This window comes from Phyllobates terribilis, unplaced genomic scaffold (genome assembly GCF_046119375.1).
Source record: "Phyllobates terribilis strain yellow unplaced genomic scaffold, ASM4611937v1 Scaffold_5__5_contigs__length_657084704, whole genome shotgun sequence".
In the NCBI taxonomy this organism is placed as follows: domain Eukaryota; kingdom Metazoa; phylum Chordata; class Amphibia; order Anura; family Dendrobatidae; genus Phyllobates; species Phyllobates terribilis.
Window position 1 is genome coordinate 160,133,689 of NW_027362765.1, and position 14,556 is coordinate 160,148,244.

A 14,556-nucleotide genomic window follows, 5' to 3' on the forward strand; every position below is an offset into this window, starting at 1 on the left:
GCCACCGGCTTTCAGTCATACAGCGCTGAGAGTGGCGGCTGTCAGCACAACCCAGCACTGAGTGATAGCTGACTGTGCACTGATCCACTGATGAGCCAGAGTGTGCTTACTTACATTTCCTCCCAGTAGGTGGGTTTTCAGTACAGCGGTTAGGTACCTTAATAACCCAACCTGCAGATTAACCCTATATCTGCAGGTTAATAGCATTTTCCAACCTGACAGGTTCACTCTAACATACATATGTAATGCACAGTGCCAGAGCCCCAATCTCCGGATCACAGGGGGTCTCAAGAGTTGGATCCCCAGATACTAGTAAATTTTCCCTTCTTCTGAGGATAGGGGGATAGCTTAAGGGCTATTGCTAAAATCAAAAGTTAGCTACACACAGTTTTTTAAGGAGTTTTTGGAGCAGAAACTGAGACTGAGAAATTAAGCCGATGCTATCCAAATCTCAAAACTCCTTAAAAACTTTGAGTTTCGGCTCAGTTTTTGCTCCAAAAACTTAGCAAAAAGACTTGCATAGACTTAAAGATAAATGATGGCTGAACCCACCGATGTAAAAAAGGATTGTCTGACTTTATGGAGTCTAATTTAAAGGGCCTTTACAACGGGAGAACTTATAGACTTCATACCAATGCGCCGTTTGGTCAGACATTAGCCTAAGGCCATGGCCCCACTATCAGTATTTGGTCAGTATTCGGTCAGTATTTTTTCTCAGGAGTGGAAGCCAAAACAGGTGAGTAGCAATCAGAAAAGGTATAATAGAAACAAGTCACCAATTCTGCATTTATCACCCACTCTTGGTTTTGGCTCCCACTCCTGAGAAAAAATACTGACCGAAAACTGACCAAATACTGATAGTGGGGCTGTGGCTTAAGACTCAATGTTGCAGAACAGCAGTGCTAACCGCTGACCGACAACCAGACCACGTTTTGTACATCCAAATGCTCATTAACTTTATTATACCCTGAAACCTTGGTTCATCTGGTTACATCACATATATAAATAAGATATCTATGCATAATAATGTACATGTTAAATATTATTTGCATGCCATGTAACTGATCTGTATAGATAATGTTCTCTGTGTATTAATATCTACAACAAAACAATACGAAAAAACATTATTTGTTGCCCACTGTTTCAGATATTAGCATCCAGACTTCTTGAATTTAACAGCGGTCAATCTTTCATGTGCAACTTGACTGCAGAAAGTGATGTTATGCTGTAAAGTCCTGAGTCACCAGATTAAACACATTGCTTTCCAGTGAAGTTTGCCACTTGCCCCAGTGTCGTTGAATCTCAGCCTGCACCTGAAGGAAATATAGATAAAAAATAGGATCACGATAGAAAGACATTTTGAAGACATTTTTGAATTACAGATTTGTAATACTAATATTTGCTAAAATTTTAGGCAAGAGAACAAATTTCAGAAGATCATAATTCTGTGAAAAATTATGTGCACCTCTGATACCTCATTAATCTATTATTTTAATGTGCATAAATTGTTATGCCATGATTGAGAAGCTTCATATACTTATGTGGAAAAGGTTGGGATTGGAAAAAGATTTTTACTCTACCCACCCCGGAGCAAGGATTACTGGTGCGTCCGCAATAATGTACCGTGTATGCCATAACACCTGGGATTGGGGACATGAGTTGCAGGACTACTGTACCCTTCTTTTTAAAAAATCCCTGCGGAAGGACATGCCGACATGTTGGTACTGCGTATATCTGGTGGAGGCAAGTCTCCCATCCTGTTACTCTAGCTCCCGAGGTTCAGGAAGCAATCTAAAGGTTTGCTGCGCTCCACTTCGGAGCTTGCGTTCCACCGACCGGATATGCGTCATGCGGGAACCGGAAGTGACCCGCAGCTATCAGCCGTCTGTGCATGCGCAGTGTGAAAAGCTGCGCTCCAGCGTGCGTGTCAGCAAGCAGATGCCTGCACCAGCGAGATGAGCAATCCCGGAAGGACATAGCACATGTTAGGTATGGCGAGCAGCATATAAATAGAGAGCAAGGTAATAACAGTGTCAGACATAGCTTCTGATCAAGATGGCATAAGGCTCTATCTGTTATGATCTGCTACAGGGACTAAGGAAAGACAGGAGATCTGTCCCTACAATAGAACTAAACTAGATCCCTACGATGTAACGGGGAACCTGATCCTGCGATCAGACCCGCTAAAGTCCTCGGCTAGTCTGTACGAAGACCTATAGATGTGAGGGAGGGATCCCTACAAGAACTAGGGACTGGGATAAGTTGGACACCTCCTAGCAGAAATAGTAGCAGTCAAAGACAAACACGCTACAAAAAGCATAGAGGTCAGAAGACCTAGCAAAACTAACAGAGAACGGCAACAGAGCACCAAGCTAGCTCAAGAGTAGTAAATACAATGAAGTCCAGCAAGGCCAGGAGGGCGGAGCCGGATTAAATAGGCAAAAATGGTCATGTGACCAGCAAACAAAAAAAAACCTAACAGGAGAGTTCTAACACTATCTCGCCTGAAGAGTAAAGAAACACGTCGGGAGCCCTAGTCTCCACTAATGAAGGAGACTTCTTGTCAGATAAATCTACCCTCTAATGTATAATACTGGCAGTGATGGTCCAATAATTATGCCGATAATCTAACTATGTGGGGATCTGTGGGCTGTTAACAAGGAATAATAAGCAGCATGATTTACATTTTTTTCTATAAACACGAATGATATGATACTGTATCGGTAGAGCATGAGACATGAAGTAAAGTTATGTTCATGCTTCAGAGACTCATCTTATCCATTCAGATGATTCTAATTTAAGGGTAGTATGGAGTTTATTCTCAAGATTGTGTTCTGGTCTCACTAATGATTTGGGCAATGAGATTGCTTATCATGGGATAGAAAAATTAAGCACCACCCTGGTTTAAGTGCTTCTGTTGTGGCTAATTAAGTGTATGACTGACAGTAAGCACTCTGAGTCCCCTGTATTCAGTTAAAACAGGGCATGCTAATAGGACAATTTGCAGTAAAGAATATTTCTGGTTGAAAAGGTAAACTCCAGGAGAGTTTTTTGTCTGCCAAAACGGGTTGCATTGATATATGCGTATCTGTGATTTTACATGCACATTGAGCTTTGGGTGTTAATTCTTTACGTTTTAACTAGAATTAAATAAACATTTATATTTCAATCCTTTTGATCCTTTATTTTCAATCCTTTTGACTTGAATCTGGGTTACCATATTAGTTAACTGCTGAGTTGTAGAACAAATTTCAGAGTCTGCAGGTAAGCTTGGAGGGACAGGTTAGATTTTACCTGATAGCTAGTTATTAGTGTTGAGCGAGCACTAAAATGCTCGGGTGCTCGAAGGTCGGGCCGAGCTCGCCGTGATACTCGGGTGCTCGACCCGAGCAACGAGCCCAATGTTAGTCTATGGGAGACCTGAGCATTTTTGCGGCGGCACCCCCGGCAGTCTTTAAAAAGCCTTAGAAGTGCCCAAAACGATAGTGACAGTGCTGAAATGACATGGGGACAGCATGGGCATCGCCCCATGAAGCATTTCTGACCCCCAGGTCACTGCTGTCAACAACGTGGTCAGAGGTATTAAGCCACTTTTAAGGGCTCCCAATAAAACGTTCAAAAACGAAACTGAAACTGCTTTCCTGTGAAATATGTTAAGGAACATCCTTTCCAGGGTAAAGACTTGTGTATAAGGTAAAATAAATAACCCCCCAAAAAAATACTCCTCCACACCTTGGGCTATGTTCACAAGTAGCATTTTTTATGCGTTTTTGCACTTTTGTATTGCTTTCAACCGTGACAAATGCATTCACTGGGAAATGTCATTTTAACATTTTACAATCCTTATCTGACCATGTGCTGTGTGACACATGCATATGACGCGCCCCCTGGGCCGAGTGTACACGTGTGTGGGTTACCCGGAGCTGGGTCTCTGGGGGTTGTAGTCTCCGTGGCGGCGACCCGGTCCCGTGGCTCAGGGTGGTCAAACCAGTGGCAGTCTATTTGTAAGATCTTAGGTTAATTGTCCGACTACGCCACCCGTGGATTGCGGTCAGGATGAACCGCCGCTGCAAGGTAGACCGCTGAGGCTGGTGTTGTGGGTGCAGCAGAGTGTAGTACAACTCCCCTCGGGAGGAGTATAGCCTCAGGGCAGTGTAGAGTGAGATGATGGGAGTGATGGTGCACGGGCATCCCAGTACTAGTAGTGCTGACGTGATGAGAGAGCACAGAGACAAGGTGTTGCAGTTCAGGTTCTTTACTCACAGTTCTCATCCAGGTCACTTGTGCACAGATAGGACCGCCAGAGCCGTGCTGCGTCCACCAGGCAGGGGGCTCGATCAACCCCCAGACAATTCCGGAGTGTGGCACAGGACTCCCTTCTATCCTTTCGTCAGCCGTGCCCCACCAGTGACACTACTTCTGTCCAGCTGCCTCGGGTCTTTTCCTGGGAGGACTGGGTGTCCACTTCCCTGACCCTATGTGGTGTGCCTTTCTAGTAGATGTAGTGAGGGGTCGCACCAGTAAATGGTCACGACCACCGGTTCTTGGTTAAGGATTAGTCACTTCCACCAACTTGGGATCCGGTACCCTGTTCTGCCAACCCGTCACCCGCAATCTCCTGGGTCCTTAGGGTTCCTTCTGCTTTCGTGTCTCTGGGCCCTTCTACACTTTGGGTACTTCTCTTTCTTTGCTGTTCCTTTCTGTTTCTGTTCCTTTCTGTTTCTGTTCCTTTCTGCTGGCTCTGGCCTTCCTCCTAGGCCTGCCTCGTGGAGTTGGGCCCAGACTGAGCCACAGCTCCCTGTCAGCCCTCTCTGGCTGAACTCCTCTTCTCTTCTCCTCCTGACTAAACTGACCTTCTTCTCTACTCTCAGAACTAAGATGGTGCCCACCTTATATACCCTCCCCTAGTGTATGAGCCCAGGTGACTTGCAACCAATGGGCTCCTGCCTATGCCCAAAAACCGTCCCCTCCTGCTCCTACATCACTGGGTTTTCCTCCCCCCTCCCCACTCCAGCCAGGGACATGCTCTGTCGTGCCTGCATTACTGTACTAATGGGAGCACCGTTGAGCTGTCCCCCGGAAATGGGGTGTGTGTGATGCATGCAGCTAACTGAGTCCCGGTCCACACACCATCCTTACCCGGGAGTGGGATATCACACCTCTGGTTGAGGTGCAATACCTCTGTAGCGACCGAACCCACGGGGCGCTACATTCCCCCCTGGTAAACCACAGCACGCCCTCGGGCTGGAAAAGAGCAAAGACAATTCAAAAACATACAAAATTTTTTTTTTAGAATGCATTCGCATATAAGACAATAACCATTTAACCCCTCCCTTTATGGGAGGCACTTTTCTCCTTCAACGTTACCGGTACACTTTTCTCTTTTAACAAGTATTACACATATAAAATACCATAAAACAATTTTAGCAGCATATAAAACTTTTCAGTATAAAACATTCTCAAGTAAAACACATTCTTGGGTACTGGCCGCCGTGCAACTTGTGACCAGGTGTCCTTTCTTCTTAAAGGTGCAGCAGTCCAGTAAATTTGTCTTGAGGTAGACGTTGCAGTCTTTTTATAAAACCAGTAGGGGGCGCTTTAGGAAGCGCAACTATTTACAGGGACTGCCACTCTCAGTCCTCGGCCAGGTAGGGAGGGGGATGACTGTTCTCAGTCCCCAGCCAGATTAGGGAAAAGGGATGGCTGTTCTCAGTCCCCAGACAGATTAGGGAAATAGGGGGGGTAACTTCCAAACATCAGTTCTTATACCCTGACGGGTAGCTATATACATTTGTGCGCTGCCACTTTTCAGTAGCGGTGTCCTCCTTGCGCACCTTCTTCCGGGTAGTCTTCAGGGCCGTCCTGGCCCTCTTGGTACTCGGGGTCCGAGTGGTACTGCTCCTCCTCTCCTACCACTCTATGGACATGGAGGGCGTACAGTCCTTTTGCACCCTTGTGCCGGGTGTAGGTGATCACGTCGCCAGGGTATAAATCTCGTCCGCGATGTCCCTCTGGCAGGTGGCACTCGACGTCCCTGCGGGTCACAAAGACGTCGTCGGTGGTTTCAGGGTCCTTGATGAAGCCCCAGCCGTGATCCATCTGAAATTTCACCACGGTCCCGGTGACTCTGGGACCGCTGGCAGCTCGGGGTTTCTGTCGGGCTCTTCTTTTCTGCTCCGCACTCCGTGCTTGGAGCCGCTCCTCCCTGACACGTCGCTCCCGCCGCTCCCTCTCAAATGTCGCCAGCTGCTGGCGGCAGGACTCCAGTCGACGGGCTGCGTCCGCCCGGGTTTCCTGGGTGAACCCCATCAGGTTTTCTCCAGTGGGGTCCCAATCGAACTGGGCGTCCTCCAGCGGGGGATGGCTTATCTCTCTGGGCTCCGGAGCTGGAATCAGGGGTTCTTGCGGGGGCTGGTCTCTCCATTGGCGTCTGCTGATCAGGTCGGCCGGCCATACCAGGGGCAGTCCATTCGGGCCGGTGTGCTGGGCGAATAGATCCGCGCCCAGGGGCAGTATGGCAGGGGGCCCCGGTTGGGGAGCAGCGCCCGGGGGCACTCGGCCTTGCGACCAGGCCGGTGGGCGTCTTCCGAATGTGCCCGGGAGTGGCACCATCAAGGAAGGGGGCGCTCGTGAGGCAGTGACGCCCGGGTGCACTAGGCCTTGCGACCCAGCCTGTGGCGCCTGTTTCTTTATTGCGCCCGGGGTTAAAGGGCACGGGGCGGGGCGTAGCCACGGCTCTTGCCGCCTGAGGCCTAGCCGGGAGTAGCGGAAGCGCGGTGGCAGGTACGGTTCCCCGGGCTTCGGGTCCCACTACGGGAGGCGGGGGCAGGCTTGCGGCCTCAGGGCTTGGGGTAATGATGTCCCCATTACATGCCTTGGTCTTTATGGCCTCCTCCGCTCCGTTGTCCCCGTACTCCGGTCCACCTTCACCGCCCTCAGAGGCAGGCGTGCGGCTGGGCGGTGGTAGCGCCTCCTGCGGACGGGTTACGGCTTGCCGGGCCAGCTCCTCCCTCCACCCGGCGATCACATCCCGCTGTGCCTGGACCATCCTCCGGTCCAGGTCTTCTAGCGCAGCTTGCGCATGCTCCGGGTCTCTGGGGAGCTGTGCCAGCAACTCGGATAGGCTGCATGGCGGTTCAGCCTGCAACAGGCTACGGGCCAAGTTGCTGGTGGTGTTTGGTGTTCCTTCCATTCCCGGGTGCGGTCTGTCCAGACTGATCCAGACCGCACCCTGCCCCACAGTTTTCTTTCCTGTCCGCCTCCATTGGGGGTGGTCTTGGGGCCATCTGCTGACAATCACTTTCAGGGGCAGCCCCCCCACGTTGATGGACATCTCTACAGCCGCACTCATGGCTGTTGGGGGCGGGCTCCTTCTTTGGCGCCATTCTGGGACCTGGCCCACGATGGGAGGTGGCTTCCTGTTGTCTTTTGGCGTGCACATTATGGCGCTCGTTCTTCTGGGGCGGGCGCCATCTTTAATACAATAAAACAGTCTCTTTTCAGGTGCGCAATACCCATTTGCGGCTGGTTGGTAACGATCCTGCTGACTACGCCAAAAGTTGACGCGCCCCCTGGGCCGAGTGTGCACGCGTGTGGGTTACCCGGAGCTGGGTCTCTGGGGGTTGTAGTCTCCATGGCGGCGACCCGGTCCCGTGGCTCAGGGTGGTCAAACCAGTGGCAGTCTATTTGTAAGATCTTAGGTTAATTGTCCGACTACGCCACCCGTGGATTGCGGTCAGGATGAACCGCCGCTGCAAGGTAGACCGCTGAGGCTGGTGTTGTGGGTGCAGCAGAGTGTAGTACAACTCCCCTCGGGAGGAGTATAGCCTCAGGGCAGTGTAGAGTGAGATGATGGGAGTGATGGTGCGCGGGCGTCCCAGTACTAGTAGTGCTGACGCGATGAGAGAGCACAGAGACAAGGTGTTGCAGTTCAGGTTCTTTACTCACAGTTCTCATCCAGGTTACTTGTGCACAGATAGGACCGCCCGAGCCGTGCTGCATCCACCAGGCAGGGGGCTCGATCAACCCCCAGGCAATTCCGGAGTGTGGCACAGGACTCCCTTCTATCCTTTCGTCAGCCGTGCCCCACCAGTGACACTACTTCTGTCCAGCTGCCTCGGGTCTTCTCCTGGGAGGACTGGGTGTCCACTTCCCTGACCCTATGTGGTGTGCCTTTCTAGTAGGTGTAGTGAGGGGTCGCACCAGTAAATGGTCACGACCGCCGGTTCTTGGTTAAGGATTAGTCACCTCCACCAACTTGGGATCCAGTACCCTGTTCTGCCAACCCGTCACCCGCAATCTCCTGGGTCCTTAGGGTTCCTTCTGCTTTCGTGTCTCTGGGCCCTTCTACACTTTGGGTACTTCTCTTTCTTTGCTGTTCCTTTCAGTTTCTGTTCCTTACTGTTTCTGTTCCTTTCTGCTGGCTCTGGCCTTCCTCCTAGGCCTGCCTCGTGGAGCTGGGCCAAGACTGAGCCACAGCTCCCTGTCAGCCCTCTCTGGCTGAACTCCTCTTCTCTTCTCCTCCTGACTGAACTGACCTTCTTCTCTACTCTCAGAACTAAGATGGTGCCCACCTTATATACCCTCCCCTAGTGTATGAGCCCAGGTGACTTGCAACCAATGGGCTCCTGCCTATGCCAGAAACCGTCCCCTCCTGCTCCTACATCACTGGGTTTTCCTCCCCCCTCCCCACTCCAGCCAGGGACATGTTCTGTCGTGCCTGCATTACTGTACTAATGGGAGCACCGTTGAGCTGTCCCCCGGAAATGGGGTGTGTGTGATGCATGCAGCTAACTGAGTCCCGGTCCACACACCATCCTTACCCGGGAGTGGGATATCACACCTCTGGTTGAGGTGCAATACTTCTGTAGCGACCGAACCCACGGGGCGCTACACATACAGTGCTGAAAAGACATGGGAACAGCATGGGGAAGATCCCTGGCATCTCTGACACTCAGTTCACTGCCTAAAAGTGTGCCCATCAGAAGTGATCCTTGCCGCATCAGAAGATGCAGACTTACAACTATCCCCGTGCAAGTTCTTGTCCCAGGGCAGTGTTCAATTGTACCTCCCCCCTTCCTTGCAATGTAAGTGTAAATAAGCAGCCAACCACCCACCCACCCCCAGGCTGCAATACCATACTGCTTGCTTGCTTGCACTTGAAATTGGGCCTTTTAGGCATGTGGAGACGGAATCTGGTGACCACGTCATGGCTGCATTGGCGGTCTGGAATCCATACTCAGTCCCCAGCCGCCCGGCGGCCGGGTGTCCACACTCGGTCCCCAGCCGCCAGGGGGTGGACAGGTGTTCATACTCGGTCCCCAGCCGCCTGAGGGCAGCCGGGTGTCCTTAAACGGTCCCCAGCCGCCCCTAATTCTCCTTGGAACATCCACCCACACACTTTTCTTAGCCCGGCCTGCTTTAGGGCAGCATTGGACGAGCCCACTAGAGAACCAGACTCCTCCGGTGGGCCCTGGCTTCTCCATCAGGGGAGTTGAGAGTGCCAAGGTGAGGAGCATGATGATGATGATACAAGTTAGCATCTGCTTTCTTTTCTTTTAATGCAAGCGTAAGTGTGCAGCCTGCCACCCACCCACCCCCAGGCTGCAATTCCATACTGCTAGCTTGCACTTGAAATGGGGCCTTTTAGTTTGGAGGAGGCCGAAGCTGGCCACTACCTCATGGCTGCTTCGGCAGCGAGGTATCCATACTCAGTCCCCAGCCGCTCCTATTTGTCCCGGTGTGCCTTATACATAAGATTAAGCGTGCATACCAAAACATTACCTCTGCCCTCCCCAGTGCATTTAGTGGGAAGGACAGCCTATTCCACTGTAGTGTGTGCATGCCAAACCCCTGTTCATGGTACATGCGAAGATGCCTCCCCCCCTGCACCTGTCGTTGCAGACTTGCAACTATCCCCGTTCAAGTCCTTGACCCAGGGCAGTGTTCAATTGTACCTCTCCCATTCCTTGCAATGCAAGCGCAAGTATGCAGCCTGCTACCCACCCACCCCCAGGCTGCAATACCATACTGCTTGCTTGCTTGCACTTGAAATTGGGCCTTTTAGGCATGTGGAGGCGGAATCTGGCCACCAAGTCATGGCTGCATTGGCGGACTGGAATCCATACTCAGTCCCCAGCTGCCCGGCGGCCGGGTGTCCACACTCGGTCCCCAGCCGCCCAGCGGCCGGGTGTCCACCCACGGTCCCCAGCCGCCTGGGGGCAGCCGGGTGTCCTTAAACGGTCCCCAGCCGCCCCTATTTCTCCTTGGAACATGCCCCCACACACTTTTCTTAGCCCAGCCTGCTTTAGGGCAGCATTGGATGAGCCCACCAGAGAACCAGACTCTTCTGGTGGGCCCTGGCTTCTCCATCAGGGGAGTTGAGAGTGCCAAGGTGAGGAGCATGATGAGGATGATAGAAGTTAGCATCTGCTTTGTTTTCTTGGAATGCAAGCGCATGTATGTAGTAGCGGCTAGGCCTGAGGTGGTCAGCGTTTTGGCGCATATCCTACCTCCTCCGATGATTGCTGGATGTTTTCCTGCTACTATCCAAGTTCTATGACTCCCGTTAAAACAAAGCTTCAGGTGATAAATGATGGATGAGGTAGTGGCAAAGGAGAAAGAGCAGGAGGAACAGGGACCATTCACATCAATATCAGGCCAGTCAACCACATATGTCTTGTAGGATATGTTTCTGTAACAAAAGGAGCGGTTCGGCTACACAGTTATAGGGCATACAGTGAGTGCAATGCCTACCAAAAATTTTGAGGCACTCCAATGCCCCTTGGAAATGACATGGAGGTCAGTGGGCCTTAACTAAACCTTTTTTTCCATTTATAGCAACTGGGTCTCCTGTGCACTGCTGGCCTAAGCAGTGAATGGAAGGCTTTCCAAAAATTATGAGGAACTGCAATGGCCCACGAAAAAGACGTGGATTACAGCATACTAAAAACCTTCTACCCATTATTGGGGAGTGTGTCTCCCTTAGTTTTCGCCTTTGCATTGAAAAGCAAAAGCTGACTAAAATTAGGAGGAAATGCAATGCCCGTTGGAAGAGTCGTGGAGATTAGAGGTAATTAAAAACAACATTTCAATGCCCCTTGGAAGAGCTGTGGAGTTCAGAGTGGCTTATGAAGACGCTTTTAATGCCCCTTTGAAGAGACGTGGAGGTCACAGTAGCTTAACAAGATGGTTTTAATGCCCCTCGGAAAAGTGGTGGAGGTTGCAGTAGCTTAACGAGATGGTTTTAATGCCACTTACAAGAGCTATACAGTACAGCATATTACAAACATTATTCCCATTATTGGGGAGTGGGTCTCCCATAGTATTTGCTTATGCCTTCCAAGCAAAAGCTTCCAAAAATTAGGACGGATCAACTTGCAATGCCCCTTACAAGAGCCATGCAGTACAGCATATTACAAACATTAGTCCCATTATTGGGGAGTGGGTCTCCCATAGTATTTGCTTATGCCTTCCAAGCAAAAGCTTCCAAAAATTAGGACGGAGCAACTTGCAATGCCCCTTACAAGAGCCATGCAGTACAGCATATTACAAACATTATTCCCATCATTGGGGAGTGGGTCTCCCATAGTATTTGCTTATGCTTTCCAAGCAAAAGCTTCCAAAAATTAGGATGGAGCAACTTGCAATGCCCCTTACAAGAGCCATACAGTACAGCATCTTAAAAACATTATTCCCATTATTGGGGAGTGGGTCTCCCATAGTATTTGCTTATGCCTTCCAAGCAAAAGCTTCCAAAAATTAGGACGGAGCAACTTGCAATGCCCCTTACAAGAGCTATGCAGTACAGCATATTACAAACATTAGTCCCATTATTGGGGAGTGGGTCTCCCATAGTATTTGCTTATGCCTTCCAAGCAAAAGCTTCCAAAAATTAGGACGCAGCAACTTGCAATGCCCCTTACAAGAGCCATGCAGTACATCATATTACAAACATTAGTCCCATTATTGGGGAGTGGGTCTCCCATAGTATTTGCTTATGCTTTCCAAGCAAAAGCTTCCAAAAATTAGGACGGAGCAACTTGCAATGCCCCTTACAAGAGCCATGCAGTACAGCATATTAAAAACATTATTCCCATTATTGGGGAGTGGGTCTCCCATAGTATTTGCCTATGCATTCCAAGCAAAAGCTTCCAAAAATTAGGATGGAGCAACTTGCAATGCCCTTTACAAGAGCCATGCAGTACAGCATATTACAAACATTAGTCCCATTATTGGGGAGTGGGTCTCCCATAGTATTTGCTTACGCCTTCCAAGCACAAGCTTCCAAAAATTAGGACGGAGCAACTTGTAATGCCCCTTACAAGAGCCATGCAGTACAGCATATTACAAACATTAGTCCAATTATTGGGGAGTGGGTCTCCCATAGTATTTGCTTTTGCCTTCCAAGCCAAAGCTTCCAAAAATTGAGGAAATGCAATGCCCGTTCGAAGAGTCGTGGAGGTCCCAGTAGCATAACAAGATGCTTTTAATGCCCCTCAGAAGAGACGTGGAGGTCAGAGTGGTATAACAAGATGGTTTTAATGCCCCTTAGAAGAGACGTGGAGGTCAGAGTGGTATAACAAGACGGTTTTATTGCCCCTCAGAAGAGACGTGGAGGTCAGAGTTGTATAACAAGACGGTTTTAATGCCCCTCAGAAGAGACGTGGAGGTCAGAGTGGTATAACAAGACGCTTTTAATGCCCCTCAGAAGAGACGTGGAGGTCAGAGTGGTATAACAAGATGGCTTTAATGCCCCTTGGAAGAGAAGTGGAGGTCAGAGTGGTAGAACAAGAAGCTTCTAATGCCCCTCAGAAGAGACGTGGAGGTCAGAGTGGTATAACAAGACGATTTTAATGCCCCTCAGAAGAGACGTGGAGGTAAGAGTGGTATAACAAGACGGTTTTAATGCCCCTCAGAAAAGACATGGAGGTCAGAGTGGTATAACAAGACACTTTTAATGCCCCTCAGAAGAGACGTGGAGGTCAGAGTGGTATAACAAGACGCTTTTAATGCCCCTCAGAAGAGACGTGGAGGTCAGAGTGGTATAACAAGATGGCTTTAATGCCCCTTGGAAGAGAAGTGGAGGTCCGAGTGGTATAACAAGAAGCTTCTAAGGCCCCTCAGAAGAGACGTGGAGGTCAGAGTGGTATAACAAGACGCTTTTAATGCCCCTCAGAAGAGACGTGGAGGTAAGAGTGGTATAACAAGACGGTTTTAATGCCCCTCAGAAAAGACATGGAGGTCAGAGTGGTATAACAAGACACTTTTAATGCCCCTCAGAAGAGACGTGGAGGTCAGAGTGGTATAACAAGACGGTTTTAATGCCCCGCAGAAGAGATGTGGAGGTCAGAGTGGTATAACAAGACGGTTTAATGCTCCTTACAAGAGACATGGAGGTCAGAGTGGTAGAACAAGATGCTTTTAATGCCCCTCAGAAGAGACGTGGAGGTCAGAGTAGTATAACAAGACGGTTTTAATGCCCCTTGTAAGAGACGTGGAGGTCAGAGTGGTATAACAAGACGGTTTTAATGCCCCTTGGAAGAGACGTGGATGTCAGAGTGGTGTAACAAGACAGTCTAATACCCCTCAGAAGAGACTTGGAGATCAGAGTGGTATAACAAGATGGTTATAATGACCCTCAGAAGAGACGTGGAGGTCAGAGTGGTATAACAAGACACTTTTAATGCCCCTCAGAAGAGACGTGGGGGTCAGAGTGATATAACAAGACGCTTTTAATGCCCCTCAGAAGAGACGTGGAGGTCAGAGTGGTATAACAACACTCTTTTAATGCTCCTTGGAAGAGACGGGGAGGTCAGAGTTGTATAACAAGATGGTTTTAATGCCTCTTACAAGAGACGTTGAGGTCATAGTGATATAACAAGAAGCTTTTAATGCCCCTCAGAAGAGACGTGGAGGTCAGAGTGGTATAACAAGACGCTTTTAATGCCCCTCAGATGAGACGTGGAGGTCAGAGTGGTATAACAATACGCTTTTAATGCCCCTCAGAAGAGACGAGGAGGTAAGAGTGGTATAACAAGACGGTTTTAATGCCCCTCAGAAAAGACATGGAGGTCAGAGTGGTATAACAAGACACTTTTAATGCCCCTCAGAAGAGACGTGGAGGTCAGAGTGGTATAACAAGACGCTTTTAATGCCCCTCAGAAGAGACGTGGAGGTCAGAGTGGTATAACAAGACGCTTTTAATGCCCCTCAGAAGAGACGTGGAGGTCAGAGTGGTATAACAACACTCTTTTAATGCCCCTTGGAAGAGACGGGGAGGTCAGAGTTGTATAACAAGATGGTTTTAATGCCTCTTACAAGAGACGTTGAGGTCATAGTGATATAACAAGAAGCTTTTAATGCCCCTCAGAAGAGACGTGGAGGTCAGAGTGGTATAACAAGACGCTTTTAATGCCCCTCAGAAGAGACGTGGAGGTCAGAGTGGTATAACAAGATGGCTTTAATGCCCCTTGGAAGAGAAGTGGAGGTCCGAGTGGTATAACAAGAAGCTTCTAAGGCCCCTCAGAAGAGACGTGGAGGTCAGAGTGGTATAAC

At 49.5% G+C, this 14,556-nt stretch overlaps 1 protein-coding gene across 1 annotated transcript in view; it reads right to left on the minus strand.

Moving 5' to 3' along the window:
• Positions 1 to 805: 805 nt before the first annotated feature.
• LOC141270982 (vasoactive intestinal polypeptide receptor 1-like) overlaps positions 806 to 14,556 on the minus strand; it is an 859,326-nt gene continuing 845,575 nt past the window's right edge. Inside the window, exon 13 of the mRNA XM_073681081.1 lies at positions 806 to 1,313. Within this exon, the coding sequence (XP_073537182.1) occupies positions 1,221 to 1,313 (93 nt within the window). The 3' untranslated portion in view covers positions 806 to 1,220. The remainder of the gene's footprint in view (positions 1,314 to 14,556) is intronic.